The sequence below is a fragment of the Echeneis naucrates genome, chromosome 3 (genome assembly GCF_900963305.1).
Source record: "Echeneis naucrates chromosome 3, fEcheNa1.1, whole genome shotgun sequence".
NCBI classification, from domain to species: Eukaryota; Metazoa; Chordata; class Actinopteri; order Carangiformes; family Echeneidae; genus Echeneis; species Echeneis naucrates.
Window position 1 is genome coordinate 7,039,362 of NC_042513.1, and position 16,488 is coordinate 7,055,849.

The 16,488-nt window shown below is 39.2% G+C and overlaps 2 protein-coding genes across 4 annotated transcripts in view; one reads left to right on the forward strand and one right to left on the reverse strand.

Annotated features, from left to right (window-relative positions):
• The first annotated feature begins 392 nt into the window (after positions 1-392).
• Positions 393-7,317, forward strand: rs1a (retinoschisin 1a). 3 transcript variants are annotated; one of them, XM_029498874.1, is made up of 9 exons: positions 393-527; positions 1,473-1,651; positions 2,675-2,734; positions 2,832-2,897; positions 3,372-3,394; positions 3,593-3,719; positions 5,745-5,886; positions 6,554-6,749; positions 7,090-7,317. In XM_029498874.1, exons 3-9 carry the CDS (start codon positions 2,683-2,685, stop codon positions 7,240-7,242), a joined length of 759 nt encoding a protein of 252 aa, XP_029354734.1. In that variant the 5' UTR covers positions 393-527; positions 1,473-1,651; positions 2,675-2,682; the 3' UTR covers positions 7,243-7,317. The 3 variants fall into 3 exon arrangements, with proteins under 3 accessions (XP_029354734.1, XP_029354735.1, XP_029354737.1); XM_029498875.1 differs by having other exon boundaries at positions 2,835-2,897; XM_029498877.1 differs by lacking the exons at positions 393-527; positions 1,473-1,651 and having other exon boundaries at positions 2,605-2,734; positions 2,835-2,897.
• A 4,779-nt stretch (positions 7,318-12,096) lies between these two features.
• The window catches only part of cdkl5 (cyclin dependent kinase like 5), a 29,643-nt gene continuing 25,251 nt past the window's right edge, over positions 12,097-16,488 (reverse strand). Inside the window, exons 19-22 of the mRNA XM_029498491.1 lie at positions 16,069-16,204; positions 15,457-15,559; positions 12,861-13,073; positions 12,097-12,545 (exon numbers count right to left, since the gene is read on the reverse strand). Coding sequence (XP_029354351.1) covers positions 12,135-12,545; positions 12,861-13,073; positions 15,457-15,559; positions 16,069-16,204 — 863 coding nt within the window. The 3' untranslated portion in view covers positions 12,097-12,134. The remainder of the gene's footprint in view (positions 12,546-12,860; positions 13,074-15,456; positions 15,560-16,068; positions 16,205-16,488) is intronic.

A 16,488-nucleotide genomic window follows, 5' to 3' on the forward strand; every position in this document is an offset into this window, starting at 1 on the left:
TTTAGCAATTAGACGGCGAGACACACGCACATCAACAATTCTCACGCAGACTAACGAGCCCCCGAATGGGGTGATTTGCAGGACCTTTATTTTGAAATTCGCCCGCTATCGCGCTGAAGTGCTGTGACATCTTTGTTGCCTGTCGGGTCGGAGCAGTTTGTAACTAACCGGAGGGGAGGCCGGCCTGCACTCTGTGTCCACAGGAGTAGGAGACTCAAGCTCACCGCCTCCTTAGGAAAAAATGAGGCTGTTCCTGAATTAAACACCGACACAGCGGAGGAGCTGCGTTAGTAATTAGGATTTAGTTAGCTAGGAGGGACCGCATGCATAAATGTTTACAGATTTTAATCGCTCTGCATTACATTTTGTCTGTTTCAAAAAGGTGCCAGACAAGATGCAGAAGGACCTGCTTTCATGGTCTGTTTTTGTTCATCTGCCACAAACCACCACAAGACGTGGGTCAAATTCAAGGTCCGGACACAACACAACACAATCATATCCTGCCCTGCTGTGGTGCCTGTAACACTGTAAGTACTACAAATCCCATAATGCAGCGCAACAGCTGCCGTGCCAAACAACACAAAATCTGCAATAGTTCCCCTGACGACACGCCAATCAGGCATCTGTGGATGTCTCCAAAATTGAAACAAAAATTGGAATTTTTATTTATGCTTTCAAGTTTTCACGAGACATTTTCACAAATAAAATATTACATCTTTTTTTTTCCTCAAAACATCGTTAGTATTAGTCCAATATATTTTTCCTGTTTGGTCGACAACCTAATGTCTGCATTTGTTTTGGCCCCTTGTGTGACTGAGTTTGACACCCTTACCCTACAACATGAAACACTAATGGTTGTGTTGTACTGTACACAAGGTGATGGCCAAATATTAAAACACTCAATTTTTATTATTTTCAATTGCAGGATTTTCACAGCTAAACTTTTGGGTTGCTCAGCTGCCAAAAAACAAATGAGGAAAATAAACCAAAAAAAAAAAAAAACAAAACAAAACAAAACACTAAACTCTTGGTGAGAGTTAGCAGTCATGGTAGCTGTAGGTCAATGTATTCAAATGAGGGCAGATCAGTTTACTATTTTAAAAAAAAAAAAAAAAAATCCACTTCTCCAGATAAGGCAGGTTCTACAAGAGCATGTTGGTCCAAGAACTGGCCAAAATGACCTTACCATTGTGCGCTAAAGCTGAAAAATAGCAGCCAACTATTACAGTATCTGAAGCTTCCATCGAAAGCCTCACACAAATCCTGTGCATTGTCACACAAACGCTTTGCAAAAAGGCAAAAGGATTAAAAGGGAACTCTTTAATACAAGATAGAGCAACAGTAAAATTTTGGCTAAAATCTATTTCAACTTTTCATGCAGCAACTTTTGTGCTGATCTTGTATTTTATCTGTGTAACAGCAGCATCGATCTCCCGCAGAGTGATGACTTTTACTCTGTTTGCTTTGGACAGGCGAAAAGCCTCTGAGCCCACCAGTCTCAGCAGGGCTGGTCTGGGAAATCTGAGCCGACTGACCAGGAAGTCTGGACTCCTCATTCCAGCTGGAATGACCTGTAGAAAGGATGAAAGGCCACAAGAGGTTTGCGTACCAATAGCCTCACCAAAAACACTGTAATCTGATCAATCCATCGGTAAAGATTTTTTCCAACTCTTAAATTCATCGTATTAAAAATTATTGGTCTGTAGTTAATTTTGCCCACACAAGATACTGATTTTGTTGTCGTTATTGTACCTCTCTATGAGCTCTGTACACAAAAGTGGAGTAGGCTTGACTCCTCTTCTTGGTTTGTGGAGGAATCCTGCGTGTTGCTTGAACAGGAGCCTTCATTTTGTTTGGTCAGAAACACAAAAGAACTGAAAAGCACCGCCACTTGTTGGTTCTTGTATGAGGCGAAGAGCGTGTGAGGACTCAGAGTGATGTTTGAATGAACACAAATTGAAAGCAGCTCTGCTTAATTAGGCTTAATGGGTTTCACCTGCCTTGAAACCCTCAGCCATGTCTGCAGTCTGAGCTTCTACACAAGAGGACTAAACAAATAAAGTCACAATTTAATCTACATTTTTTATGAGCAACAACACTTCCAATCAAATATATGGTCAGTTTAATTGAATAAAAGAAGGATAATCTCAGCTGTGAGAATTTCTAGATTCCTATGGAAGGGGACAAAGGGGATGTTGAACGGAAAGTAGATTTTTATACTGGTGTGTTGTTTGCTTTAAGGTTGTGTAGTCTACTCAAAGTGACCCAAGTGGCCACCCAAATATTTGTTGCTTACACCAAATGGTTTTAGACTAAGCAAAAAATATCCAGTGATTTTATTAGAAACTCATTAAATATCCAACTATGCCAACCTGGAGACATTTTGACATATTTGTGTAGTTAATATGACAATATTATTGGCCAACATGTCTAAAATATACAAGGAGAGGCATACATTAACCCAAAATTTGACCTTCTGGTCAATCATATGGATCACAAGGCCCAGCATAAACCATCACCACCCTCTGATCCTTCTTCTCTCTCACTGGCTCTGTTACACACAGACATGACCACTGACTACATTGGCCGTGTATTTTTGTTTTTTGCTCTGCAGGTTTTTTTGTTGTTGTTGTTGTTGTTTTTTTACTTGACCTCTGTGTGCCGTGATTTCCAGAATGTGTGATGGTGGGTGAACAGCTGCAGGAGGGACTTTGTCAGATAAGGACGGCATTAGGTAAAGCCATTAGTGTCCTGTGGATTATTGTAATCCAGCCTCTCTATCACTTCTAGCTTGGTTGCTCAGTCTGCAGTTGGTTTTGTCTGGTTTGAAGCAGGTTGGAAGATGGAGATCAACATACAGCGTTTTCTGCTGACCCTTCTTCTTTTTGGAGCTAACGGTATGACTACAAGCTTTATACTCTGGTCCTTGTGCTCAGTTTTGTACCTGTAATCAGTGTTTGTACATATTTTCTAGTCTTGGATTTAGATTGAAGTCAAGTTGGAAAACCACTGAAACGCAACACAAAAAAATTCTTCACCTTTTTGAGGGATTCTTGCAATATCATCCATGTTTTTATTCAGTGACAGTATTCTTCATTTTTTCTGTGTTGTGTTTATTTTCCTTTTTTTTTTTGTCTGAAAGAGGAGTGAAGGATGCTGTGCTATTCCTGCCGCTCAGGATTATGAGAGTCCATTTATTTATTATTTATTTTTTTAATTTTCTTATTTTAATGCAGTAACACTGACAAATTGATACACAGACTTTGTTACAATTAAAATGACCCATCCTAACAGTCTTTTTTTCCCCTCCACTGTGCTTTGCTGGCTATGCTTCACTGACTTTTTACATTTCCATTCATCTGCTTGGACAGTGGTCAACATTTATGCTCAAGAGGTATGCAGAAGCCCCAACAACACAGTAAACTGTCAAAAATGATTTATCTCTAATTTCAAAATATTTTACCTCAGTACTGTGATGTGATATTTGAAAGTTCTGGGTAAATATATGACAGCTTTATCTATGTAATTTAGTATTTCTGATGCTACTTTATTGGAATGCATCTACTGAATGGAGTTTCTATCTGTGTTTGAGGCGACTGTATCCGAAGCTTGGACCAGCAGGTCTTGCAAATGTGACTGTGAAAGAGGAGAATCTCCAACTGAGCTTTCCTCTATTGGCTCTGGCTCTTCCATGGTGCGAGGAGTGGACTGCATGCCAGGTACTAACCATTTACTACAGTTATCTCTCTCTCTCTCTCCCTCTCACTCAAACACGCAAACAGAAAGATATTTGCACACATCAACATGTGCATGTGCCAACCAGTAACATGACTTTCTTTAAAATACATATATATCTATTTCATAATAGGCAAGTGATCCGTTTTCATTAGGTGAGCTTGATAGTAATAGTAAAATTCTATTACTGTAGATTTCCTCAAGTGTAAAAAATGAGAAGTTCCATTGTTTGACCCACTAATTATCGTACCATTAAACTAATAATAGTACTTAGAATAAAGAGTAAATTATTATGAGAGCTGTAGACTGAGATAACAAAGCAAAGCTGTTATTATTCTTCTGAGGATTAAATGTTTGGACATTTGAAAGGCAGAAACCACAAATTTTTGGGTTTGTTTTTCCTTACAAATAATCACACACACAATATCCGATTATCAAAGTTGACACTAGTTAAATTTCAGTTGATTGACTGATGGATAAATCAGTGTTAATGTGTGTTTATGAGAGGACTAGAGAGAATGGGATACTGTATGTACATGTGCATGTGTATGCATGAGTGCATTAGACTCCAGATTTGACGCAACAGGGAGGACATGCTCGATTGGATAACCTCAGGGAAGGTGATGCAGATGGAGAGAAATACCTCTGCCAAGGCTGCGCAATCATCTAAATGTTGTGTTTAAATAATAGAAAATGTGCTTTGCATTTGGACCTTCACCAAAACCTCTTTCTCTTAAAGTTAAATCTGCACATTGATCCAGACGCAGATCACAAACTACTCAGTTTGAGTGGTTGAAAATGAAAGTTCAACATTTAACAAAATAATCTTAGCACTGTGTCCATAAGTGGCTGTTTCCACCAAATCAAACCTGTTATTGAAATCGTCTGCGTAAAAAAGAACTCATGAAATAAATAACTATGACCCATGGTGCTCTGAAGTAAAATCAGGCTACAAATCTCAGACTGATGTGCAGTGGAGTAGTTTCCCTCAGTGAATCAATGTGTGTCAACTGAGCCACAAAACATATGGAAACAAGATAATCATTACCGCAGAACTGGACACTCAGATTGCTGAGCTTGTAATAGACTGCACCGATATGCAATCACAGAAACCGGTGATTATCCCACATGAACCTGCTGATGAAAAATGAATGTGAAAAGCTTCTTCCTGAAATATGACAGACTTTATATCTCCTCAGCTCTCTGTTAGTTTGTCTCACCTCTTGGCTTTCTCAAGAATCCAGTCTGCCTAATGTACATTGGTTGGGAAATACACAAGAGACTAATACAGAGTTGTTCCCATTACTGTTATGTAAACAGTTTTGTGGTGACTGACGCTGTTGGTGCTGTATGCTTTCTAATACTGGGATTAGACAGGACGTGACCCTGTGCAATATGGTCTTAAACCAGTAGTAAACAAAAGCACAGCAGGTCACTTCTACAGTTTCATGGCTGATGTCTTTTTCTAAAACTCAATCATGTGCTTAACGCTCTCATTTCTCCTTTTCATAATTTTCTGAATTTATTGAGTGAGCACAGGACAGTCTAAATGGAAGTGAGAGAACAGACTGAGATATCCAAAATAAAAGAAACAGAGCTAAAGCTGTGGAGAGTAAAGCATGCCCATCTGTCTGCTCTAATGGACATCACGGATCTCTCACGAAGGAGAATTAAACTGCAGGCTTTTAGGGTAGGATATGGATATCACCAGAGCTGTTAACAGTGGGGGCTTTGGGAGCATGAGGGTGTGAGAATGGGAGCTGGCAGGGGTGAGGATGAGAAGAGGAATGGATGGAGAAAGATGGAGAGTAAAGAGAGATTTAGTTATGATCATTTACTGGCCACATTTCACTGTTATACAGCTTAACCTATAAATAGGCATGCTTATGTTCTTCTCCAGGAGGTGATGACCTTGAAATCCATGTTGCCAGGATGTTTTTAAATGGGACATATTAACTTGAATAGCACAGTGATTTAATTGAATGCTTTTTTCTCCAATCCTCCTGCAGAGTGTCCATACCACAAGCCTCTAGGCTTTGAGGCTGGATCTGTAAGTCCAGACCAGATCACCTGCTCCAATCAGGACAAATACACTGGGTGGTTTTCTTCATGGCTGCCAAGCAAGGCTCGTCTCAACACCCAGGGCTTCGGGTAGATTGTTTGTAGTCTGTTTGTTTTATAATCACATGTATTTTTAATCATAGTGATTTACATTTTTTTTTTCATTTACATTTTTTAACCCACAATATGTTACTTTTACTAGACATGGTTGACTGTTCTATTCCAAGGAAAGACCCTCATGAAAAAATATCCTGGCATCTGTCAGGACCAGCATTTGAAATAATGACTCAGAGAAAATATCTCAATAAGTTGCATTTGAAGAGGTGACCTGCCATTATGCTTTGGCTTGAAACATTAAAATAGAACTAGGCAATGATTAATAAAGTTGATTAGCTTGTTTTTTGAGTACTGAAAATTATGAAACCCTCAATGGACTCCCAAACCTAAATTTATTTGTGTATGTAATTTACAGACATTGAGACACACATATACACTCCTTAGCACAAAATATTTAAAACTGGAGTGCCCCAAGTAAGCATAAAAGGCTCAATAAGATTGTTAATTGATATGATTAATGTTATGAATTACACTTACTTAAAATGCCTGTTGTCAAATGGGGCCCACACGGTTATTGGCCTTTTGCCTTTGGCTCTCATTCATGGAGTCATCACATACAATCAGAAGATAGCCTTCTGCATGTGTGGCAAACCATGCCAGTATTACAGCGTTGGTTTCAATACCTGTGTTTGTGCTCCAGGTGTGCCTGGCTGTCCAAGTTCCAGGACACCAATCAGTGGCTGCAGATCGACCTGAGGGAGGTGATGGTGGTTTCAGGGATCCTCACGCAGGGCCGCTGTGATGCTGACGAATGGCTCACCAAGTACAGTGTTCAATACCGAACAGATGAAAAACTCAACTGGATTTATTACAAAGACCAGACCGGAAACAACAGGGTCAGTTGAAAAATAAATAAAGAAAAAAAGTGAACAACATCTTTCCAGAGGATATGAGATAGTTCTTTTAAATGTTTGGATGTTTCTCCTATGATGCCCTCTTACATTGGAACAAATAATTGAAGCACCATTTCAGTAATTTACTCAATGCCAAACATTTTTCTGGGTTTTTCATTGTTTTCATTTCATTAGTCTTAAACTGTTCATCGTTCCAAAAGATATCAATGCTAAAATTTAATGTTACACCATATCATCATGATTATTATTTGTAGTAATTCACATCAGTCACTGATGTTACTCTAATATAAATAAGACCTTGATGTTAACTTCCTTCTCTCAGGTGTTTTACGGAAACTCTGACCGCTCCTCATCTGTGCAGAACCTTTTGCGACCACCCATTGTGGCTCGCTACATCCGCATCCTTCCCCTTGGATGGCACACACGCATCGCTCTACGCATGGAGCTGCTGCTCTGCATGAACAAATGCATCTGAACCTTTTTCTTCCCAAACCAATCCCAAGGCCTTTTCCCAAAATGTCATCTGTACTTAAATCCCCATTGATTTGGCCTCATCTAGTTACATGTGTGAAAATATTATGTTTAAAATCCTTTATAAAATACAAACAAAACTGCTTGACTTGTGTGATTTCATTAAAATATGTGTTTGATATGCTCAATGAGCTTCCATTTGCTCCACACTCCATTGTCTGCTTTAAACCAGTCTCACATTGGGGGTTTTAATTTGCTGAGTTCTTAATAGATTGTTCCTTTTGCAATGAAATGGCATAAATTCAAAGCAATAATTAGGCATGGAGAGAGAGAGGTAGCGTTGCTATGGAAGTTGTATCCACCAGTCTGAGCCAAGCAAAACATTTGTGCCATTTATGTGACAGGTCAGTGAAGTTCTGTCTGTTTCTCCTGATATCTAATGTGTAACGAGTATTGCATGAACCCAGATGCAGGATCGGTTGAAAAGTCTCTGATTTATTCAGCACATCTCTGACAGGGAAACAGGAACCAGGAAGGAAAAGGCAGAACTCGTGGTCGGGGACAGAAGGCTGAGATGATTTACCAGGAGGCAGACAAAACAAGTGAGTCGAAGACAGCCAGTGTCGGTACCAGGAAATCAGGCAGAAAACCGCTGGAGAGACTTGCAGGAGTGCTAAGAACAATCTGGCAACTGGGGGAGTGTGAGGCTGGAGTCCATATACAGGGCTAAGTTGGTGGAGATGAGCTGCAGGTGTGAGCAGTCAGCTGGTGAGGGGGTGTGGCCTGGTGGGCAGGTGAATGGAAAAGTCCATGCTGAGGAACAGAGGAAGACTGTGATGGAGTGAAATGGTTCTTAGCATTTCAGTCAGTCTCTCCTGCGTATATTTCTGAAAAGTTATGTCCTAAACAAATCTTATGAAAAGACCAACTCTTATCTGTATTTTAGAATTTTTGCCCTTTAGTAAAAAGAGCAGGCACCCTGTTTACATTGAGTTAATTTACACAATCCTGTTGCTATGAAGACTACATTGTAAGTATCAAATTTATATTACTCAGCAACTGAAATAAGTTCCTGACAACTGTACTTCTGTACTTTTTTAATTCTATTTGGTAAATCTTTGCTGAAAACTACATTTTCCACCTGTGCAGATCGTTTATTCTGTGTATCTCTGCAATATGAGACAATTGTGACCCTGTTATAGATTTCAACTTAAAAATTGCTAAATGGCCTCTGCGTAGTATTGAGAAAATGACAATGTTATCTTGTTCTCATTTCATGGGAGTTGTTGATTATAGGAAAAGGTAGAATAATGCCAGACTTAACCTCCAGGTCCATCTTTTTTGTTTGTAAACTCACATAATTTTAATCTCAGACATGTTTGTGATTAAAAAACTGTCACTCTTCGGTGATATATAAAGGCCCAGGGATGGAAAACTCACCTTTATTCAGATGTGTTTTTGTTGTGGTTAACTCTTTGGGAATACATTGCAGAGTTTTAATTACTCTTGTGATGTGTTAATAATTCTTTTAGTCTGTGTTCTTGATTAAGTTATTAATCATGTCTGCGTGATACAATACAAATCAAACGTGAGCTTTTCAAAAATGTACAGTTGGCTTTTATTACCCTATTATTTTTAAATTAGAATGTTCAGTATAGATACACTCTATTATTTCTATTTACAGCCTGTAAGAAGTGGGGAACAGGTAAATGAAAAAAGAACTGATGTTTTATGAAACATTCATATTTCCGAAGAAAAATTCTAATTTTTCTCGTCTCAGTTCTCAGTGTGTGTGACTTGCTAGGGGTTGAAGCCTCTGTTTCCATCTGCAGTGAGTAAGCTGAACGTAAGGCTTCAGGTCACTAGCAAGGCAAGCTTTGTCATCACTCCGTTGCATTAATGATGTAAAACCCACGTCAGCAGTCATTTACAATCATTAGCAACCAGGATTTTCCAAAGTACACAACACGGGGCAGTTGTACCTGATCTGGTTCATGTTCAAGGACAAATTAAAAATAAAAAATGTATTGCTGAGCAATGTCTGATATATGTGGACAGTTCTCTTGCATTAATCACAGTCTCCCGCAGATCATCCTTCTCTGTGCTATATTTGGCTCCAAATTAACCAGCCACTCATTTGGCCAGTATGATCTGCATCAGACTCCTTCTGAATATTATTGCTCTCAATCAGCCTTAAAGTCAATTGATTCATTTTTGCTGTTGTTTTTTCAGATGTCCAAGCATGACATTCTCCAAACAAAATTGAGATGTTTTGAATTTTGCGTCACACCTTTGAGAATAAATGTGAAATTGGAAGAAAAACTATGCGTTATGCTTTGCCTAGGCCACAAATAGTGTTTTGTTCTACAGAACTCAGTTTTTAATCATCCACAGGTTAGTAGACAGCAAGTAAATGCTTTTATGAGGAACTGAGTTTAGTAAAATCATCCCTGATCGTGACTTTTGAAAGAAAAAAAAAAAAAAACTTGTAATGCAAAACCAAATTTACAGATTTACAAAAGGCATTTACAAAAACTTTGATAACACAAGCTTTTAAAATGCACACAGAAAATGTAAACAAACATTGAAGGACAGGTCTGGTGTTATTTCATATTTTTTGTTATCAACAAAGTTGCTTGCCAGCGGTGGAATGTAAACGCATTTATTCAGTATCTAAGTACACCTTTGAGATACTTGGACGTCATTTAATTATTTGCATTTTCAATGATAATATACTTCTACTGTATTACATTCATTTGGCAGCAGCACTGACAAGTTCTCATTAAGATTTTACAACAAATTCTTGTGATGGTCTTATAAAATACAATACATTATTTAAAACCGTAGCAGTGACCTGATTTGTGTGTGAGCCCGATACAATATCATTGCTTAGTTGTGGCCTCTTGACACATTTCAGACATTTAGTATGTATTTCTATTAAAAGGAGACTTACCCTTAACAGATCATTTCAAGTAAATGACTGATGACCAATGAACAAAATGTAATGATGCATCAGTACTTTTCTTATTTTCGAGCCCATAAATGATCTCATGAAATGCTGACTCTTGTGCTCTGCTGAATTACACAAGGTAACTGCATATAACGTAATTATAACTAACTTAGCTGGAGCAGGTAAAACAGGAAAATGGTGCTTACCCACTAGTGCAACAATATTAACAGTCAAATTCTTTGTTGTGTATGAAAGTATGTCAGCCATAGTCCCAATTTTTCAGCAATTTTTAATTTTTTTTTTTTTTAAGTAAAGGGTCTGTGATGGACTGGTGACCTGTCCAGGGAGTACCCCACCCCGGTCCAATCTGAGCTGGGATTGGCTCTAGCACCCCCTGCGAACGACAGAAGATGAATGAATGAAAAAGGTAAAGGGTCTACCGCTATGGTTCTATATTCAGTAGTTGTTTTTGGGTTTTTTTTTTTTTGTTTTGTTTTTTTTACTGTAGATGTCAAATTAAAACAGCAGGCCACAGAGTTTTTTTTGGCACATGTTCAATATAGTATTTGTCAGGGACCATTTTAGTGCCCAGCTGAGTGTTTATGGCAGCAGTGACTCACTGATGTGCGTAGTAGAGGGCTATGATACAGAAAATACTTGTTTGAAGTCTGACTTGGGTTTGGTTTTAAGCTTCATGTGGAATTTATTAAAATTATGAAAACAGAATAAAACCAGACTTATCCTTTAAGATCTTAAAGGTTGTAGGTGAGATATGCTTTTTGGCAGAGCCCTCTCCTATTATTTCAAACACTTACAATGTTGTATCAGGCTAACTTTTCACCAGGGCTGTGTGGTGATATCTTTCTGTTAAGGCTGATGAAGCAACCAACATAGTAGCAGAGAGCTAAGAAAGCCTTTGCAGCTGATAAAAGAACTGAGAGGCAAAAAATGGGTCTTGTTTTGAAAATGATGACACCCAGCGTGACCAGATAATTACTGAATGTAAAGCAGAGTCTAACAGTCTCACTCTAGCCGGAATCAAACCCTGCTGACAAAACTTTAAAAATGTCATCAGTCATTTTTTCGCACTTTGGGCAACACATAGTTATCAATACTTCTTTGCATTTAGATGAACCTAACAGAAAAAAGGGTCAAAGTAACGTGATATAATGTGAGGATCTGTTAATATCATATCAAATTGAGCGAAAAAAGAACGTTCAATATTATTAAATATTCTTCGTGACATATTCTATTATCAACACATAAATATCTATGCATTTCTTTGTTTCGAAACTAAAGCTCTTGCAATTACACATTTAATTCTATATTACCTTATAATATTCCCATATAGCCTACATACTGTGTCATTTATAGCTTATAAACTTGAATTTAAAACAAATAAATATTTAATAAATAATGCTGCTATAAATCTTTTTTTTTTTTTTTTGTTCTTATCAAATATCAGAGCTTGAAAAACATTGGCATTCATTTGACCACGGTGTGACAGCTGCTGTCTGATGTGTAGTAGAGTCCTGTGAGCAGAAGATGGCAGCAAAGAGGCCACACGGGCAGTGTCTCCATGACAGGAAGGACCAGCTGATGTTCAAACTTTTTAAAGTAAAGAGAGCGTAATGTACACCCGACACATTGCTGGCATCTCACAAGGGAGGGTGGCCCTTTCCTGTGTTTGATTCCCTAAACGACAGTGTTAGGGGTAATTGTGTTTGTCAACATCTACACTGTGACACGAACATCCACAGATAACCACGCTTCTGAAGGAGGACTTGATCCAACCAAAGAGACCTTCATGTAAACTTTCACTACAGTGCCAAGATTACTGTGTCAGGCAGACGCCTTTAGGATGGAGCCATTTTAGAGGTGGTGTGGTTTGTTTTGTTTGTTTTGTTTTGTTTTGTTTTGTTTTGTATGTCTTTTTCTTTGCTTTCTTAAAGTGCAGTCTCCTTCAGGTCATTCAGGTTTGGCATCCTGTTGCGGGAGGCTCGGGTAAAAGTGGGTCCATTCTGCCCTGGTTTGATGCCCAGCTGTTCTGGGGTGAACTGGGCACCCTCTGCACGCTGTAGAGCAGACACATGCCAGCTGGACTCGATCTGTCCTGGGAGGGGGTAACTGGTTTTACGGCTCTTGGCCTGGCCAGTGCTGCTCACCCCAGAGTGCCCTCTGCTCTCAGCGTGCCCCCGAGCTTCAGGGTAGCCTGCTTTGGAGGAGGGCTGTTGGGGGTTTGGGGGGGGTGGCTGGAAGCGCAGGTCTGAAGGAGGAGGAGGAGGAGGAGGCTGTCCTTGATTTGAGGAGGAAGGGGAGAGATGAAGGAGCCTGCGGAGTGACTTGAGTGTTTGGCTCTGGTAGGAGAGAACAAAACAAAAGATGATTCCTACAGTTTAGTTTAGTTTAGTTTTTGTGTGCAATATTTCAGTTTTTCACAAATAGTCTGGAAAGTGAAAAACATTACTCATGAAAGCAAATCTCGTCATTGAATTCATCGTTGAAGTAACTGAATGAATGCTTTTAACTGTGGGAGCATGGCGTATGTAATCTTTGTGTCTGATACTGAGGGGCTGTTTTGTGTGTTTGTGCTGACCCTGGGCTCTGGGATGTCTGTATATACCCACCTGAGAATGTGAGTCTACTGGTTTTTCTGGTGGCCAGTCATTCACTCGCTCTCTCTCCCTCCCTCTTTCCCTCTCCCGCTCCCTTTCTCTCTCTCTTTCTCTCTCCCGTTCTCTCTCTCTGTCCCTGTCTCGGTCCCGGCTCTGTTCTCGCTCCCGATCTCTGTCTCGGGACCTCTCACGGTTTTTCCTCCGGCTGTGATGGGAGGAGGACTTGGAGCTCCTCTGCAGGGACAGGTGCTCTTGTCCAATACCAGTGACCTGGTATTTGAGAGAGGAAATACAGGGACATGATTAATTAGCCCAAATTTTTACTTCATAGAAATTTAATCTCTCTAAGGCGGTCTTTTTCATCAATCAACACATCTCAATCAAATCATATCTCAATCCCCGGTGAGGTTCTTCATGCAGCCCTCTGGAAGCCTCAGACAAAACACAGGGAGGTGGCGATGGTGATTAGTGATGAGTCTGACTTCTGAGTTCTTCTCAGTTATACTCTGAAAAACTATTTAAAAAAAAACAGCAGCTGGCAACAACTGCAACTAACTATTATTTTGTTAATTCTTCATAATCCGATCGGTTGCTTGTTTGATTAATGGATTAATAATCAAAACGCTTGTTTTGTGTTCTAATGAAAAAAAAATCTGAATGAAAAGAAACAAGACTCAATTTGTAATATGAATCAATCAAACGAGCAGCAGATATTAGTTTTTATGAAAGGAAATTGTATGTGCTTCTGAGCAGAAGCTACAGAGCTGGACATTTTACCATCTCACATTTGTGCAAAGCTAACCTGCTTCTAGCTTTGGCTTCATATGTAATTGACAGATATGAGAGTGGACATGACCTTCACATTGCCATACATGCTAAACTATTGATACACATTTGATCTCTGATTTCCTTCCCATTATACAACACAATGCTTCTAAAAAGTCTGCAGTAGCAGTTTGGATACATATCATGGTTTACCTGCTTATATAAACAGGTCCAAAATGCTCTCGACCCTCAATATGATCCAATTATTTATTTGAAAAGGATGAGTCTCAATGTGCAGAGGTGCTGGCATCACAAACAGCACACAGTGTGGCATGAAATCAATGTCTTACAATGCAACATGAATGCAAGGTCACTGCATTGACATACACTAGAACAAGACAAAATGGATGCACGAACAGCGTGCAGAATTAGACTGATACATTTACATATTTGAAATCCTTTCAATTTGGAATATGCCTCAGTCAATCAGTCACCAAGCACTTGAGAGGATTTCAAACCAGCTCATTGTGTGTAAGTGCGGTGTGAGTTAACATGCAGCTGTAGCGTCGAGGTTAGATTACTGGTGAGGCAGGGTAGGGCGCGGTAGGCTGGTGTTGTACCATAGGCGAGGCGACTACAGGTAGGACTTTGACAGCTGAGTTGTGCTTTAAGCTATTCTTAGAGCTAAAGAGGGGGAAAAGACTTTTCTTGATGCTTGGGTTCCTCCCATCCTCCATGTCAGTCTGTGGAGCAGAAGATGCACAACCACAACTCTCAACGCACGTCTCTGACAGCAAATGGAAAAATAGCAGCAGCACCTGATCCTCAGCCATCTAAAGAGAGAAACTTAACAATAGGCAAAAAAAAAAAAAAAAAAAGATTTCACTAATATCATGTTAATATCTAACTTTATTTAACAGACAGGGTTTGAGAAATTTGATCAGGATTATTTTTTAGTCTGATTTCATATGCTTATTTTGTTTCACAATTATAGCCACAATTCTACTTGTTGTAATGAATACGTCACTGATAACTTATTCATTTTTGGAGAAAAACATTTTAGGGCTTCTAAAATGATGAATTGATTATCAAAGTAGCTGCTGGCAAATTATCTGTTGATTGATTTATCAATCAAATAATAAATTAATTGTTTACTGACATGAATAAGTAGAAGCACCGGCAGTTTATGTGAAACTAATATTTGCATCACACTTGTGGAGGAGAACATGTGTTAACTAGCATTTTCTTTCCAGAAAATCTATGCTGCCTGTTGATGAATAATTATCTTACGTTGGATCCCAACTTTTCTGAATACAGTAACACAACGTTACTGTACACATTTTCGCAAGCAGTTTTTTCTGGCCAACAGTTACATTCCATTGTTTAGTGATGTAGTGAGATTTCATTTCCTGCATGAGGTTACTACTCAGCATCGAGGCTTTTAGCCATCATTTATCTATTATTGCAACGACTGTGATGAAGATCTGATAATGGCTGCTGCTGGTACACTATGACGTGGTCATATCTTGGAAGAGTGACAAAAGTATAATGTGGTTGTTTTGTTTGTGAGTGTTATTACCAATAGGAACGGTTGAGGCTATGAAAACAGTCACAATAGGTTAGATTACACAGAGTTGTCCTTTAATGTGCTTGTTGGTTAATACTGGCATTCACTGTGAATTTACACAAATGGCTCTCACAGTGTTGTATGTAGAACATTAACAGGATAAACTAACGCTCATTTTCAGAGGCACCGGACTGAAAAACCAGCATTTACTACACTACACTAAAATATAAATATATTATGGACAAAGGAACACATGAAACCAAAGGAAGTATTTTTATGTGCCAGAGATGAAATAACAGGTGATGACTTCATTGATCTTACTATTTGTGTCTTCTTTTTCTTTTTAATGGCTCTGAAGAAGCCTTGTTTCTCCTTCTCTTTGGTGGGCTCTGGAGGATTCATGACCATTGCCTCTGCAGCAGTCCTGCAAGGCAAGTTGCTCATATGACTCATGTTTGTAGTTACAAGCTCAGGATTAAGTAGTGACTTCCACATTCCATGGTGAGTGTCTTAGGCTACTCTGCAATCAAATAAATAATGACACGAACATAAAAAATGAAACCACAAGAAAAGACACTGGTCCTAAAATAACACCAGTAGCAGTAGCGCAGTGGAGGACTCTGAGTGATGTTTGAGTAACTCCCTCTTATATACTTTCAATTTAGGCCAGAAGTATTAAGAATTGAAGTCAAGGAAAGACAGAGAATGCCACATGTTTACATTTGTTTTATCTCTGGAATTTACAGACTAATGTCTTTACAGCAGAACTACAATGTAGTTTAAAAAATGAAATGGATCTTAAGTATGATGGACTTTTATATGACAGTGAGAAAAATATGCCCAATTTGTGAACTCACTGTAACCATCTAACCTCTCCCACCACCTGAAGGTATAGGTATGGAGATATAAAGGTATAAAACAATCAACTCTCACCAGTCAAAGGCGGTCTGGCGCTTCGAGTGGTTGGCCATGGCAACTGGGTCTCCAGGTACAACGGGTACAACGGGCCCTCTGCCCTGCCCCACGCCGTCATGGAAAGAGGAAGAATTATCTGGTCTGGGTGAAGGGACTGACCGGAGAACAAGGAGAGGGCGAAGCATTAAAATTTACTACGTGGACATAATAATTGGATAACCTGTCTTGTGTCCTTCCCATGTAATATTTCCCAAAACCCATCATGTCTGCATTGTCTGCCTGACTCTGTCTACCTTTTCCCATGGTTTCCAAAGAAATGTACACTCTGAACATGTCTGCTTGCTGTCAAAACTCAACATTGGTTCCACTTGTTAAAACTGAGGCTGTAAGCATTGCTGTTTACCAGTACCTTAAAAAACAAAAAAACAAAAAACCAAA

Excerpts from the sequence above, each read along its gene's own strand:
- rs1a (XM_029498874.1), top strand. The coding sequence starts at position 2,683 with ATGGTGGGTGAACAGCTGCAGGAGGGACTTTGTCAGATAAGGACGGCA. Across the intron at positions 2,735-2,831 it reads TCAGATAAGGACGGCATTAG|CAGGTTGGAAGATGGAGATC; the intron begins GTAAAGCCATTA and ends TCTGGTTTGAAG. Across the intron at positions 3,395-3,592 it reads TCAACATTTATGCTCAAGAG|GCGACTGTATCCGAAGCTTG; the intron begins GTATGCAGAAGC and ends TCTGTGTTTGAG.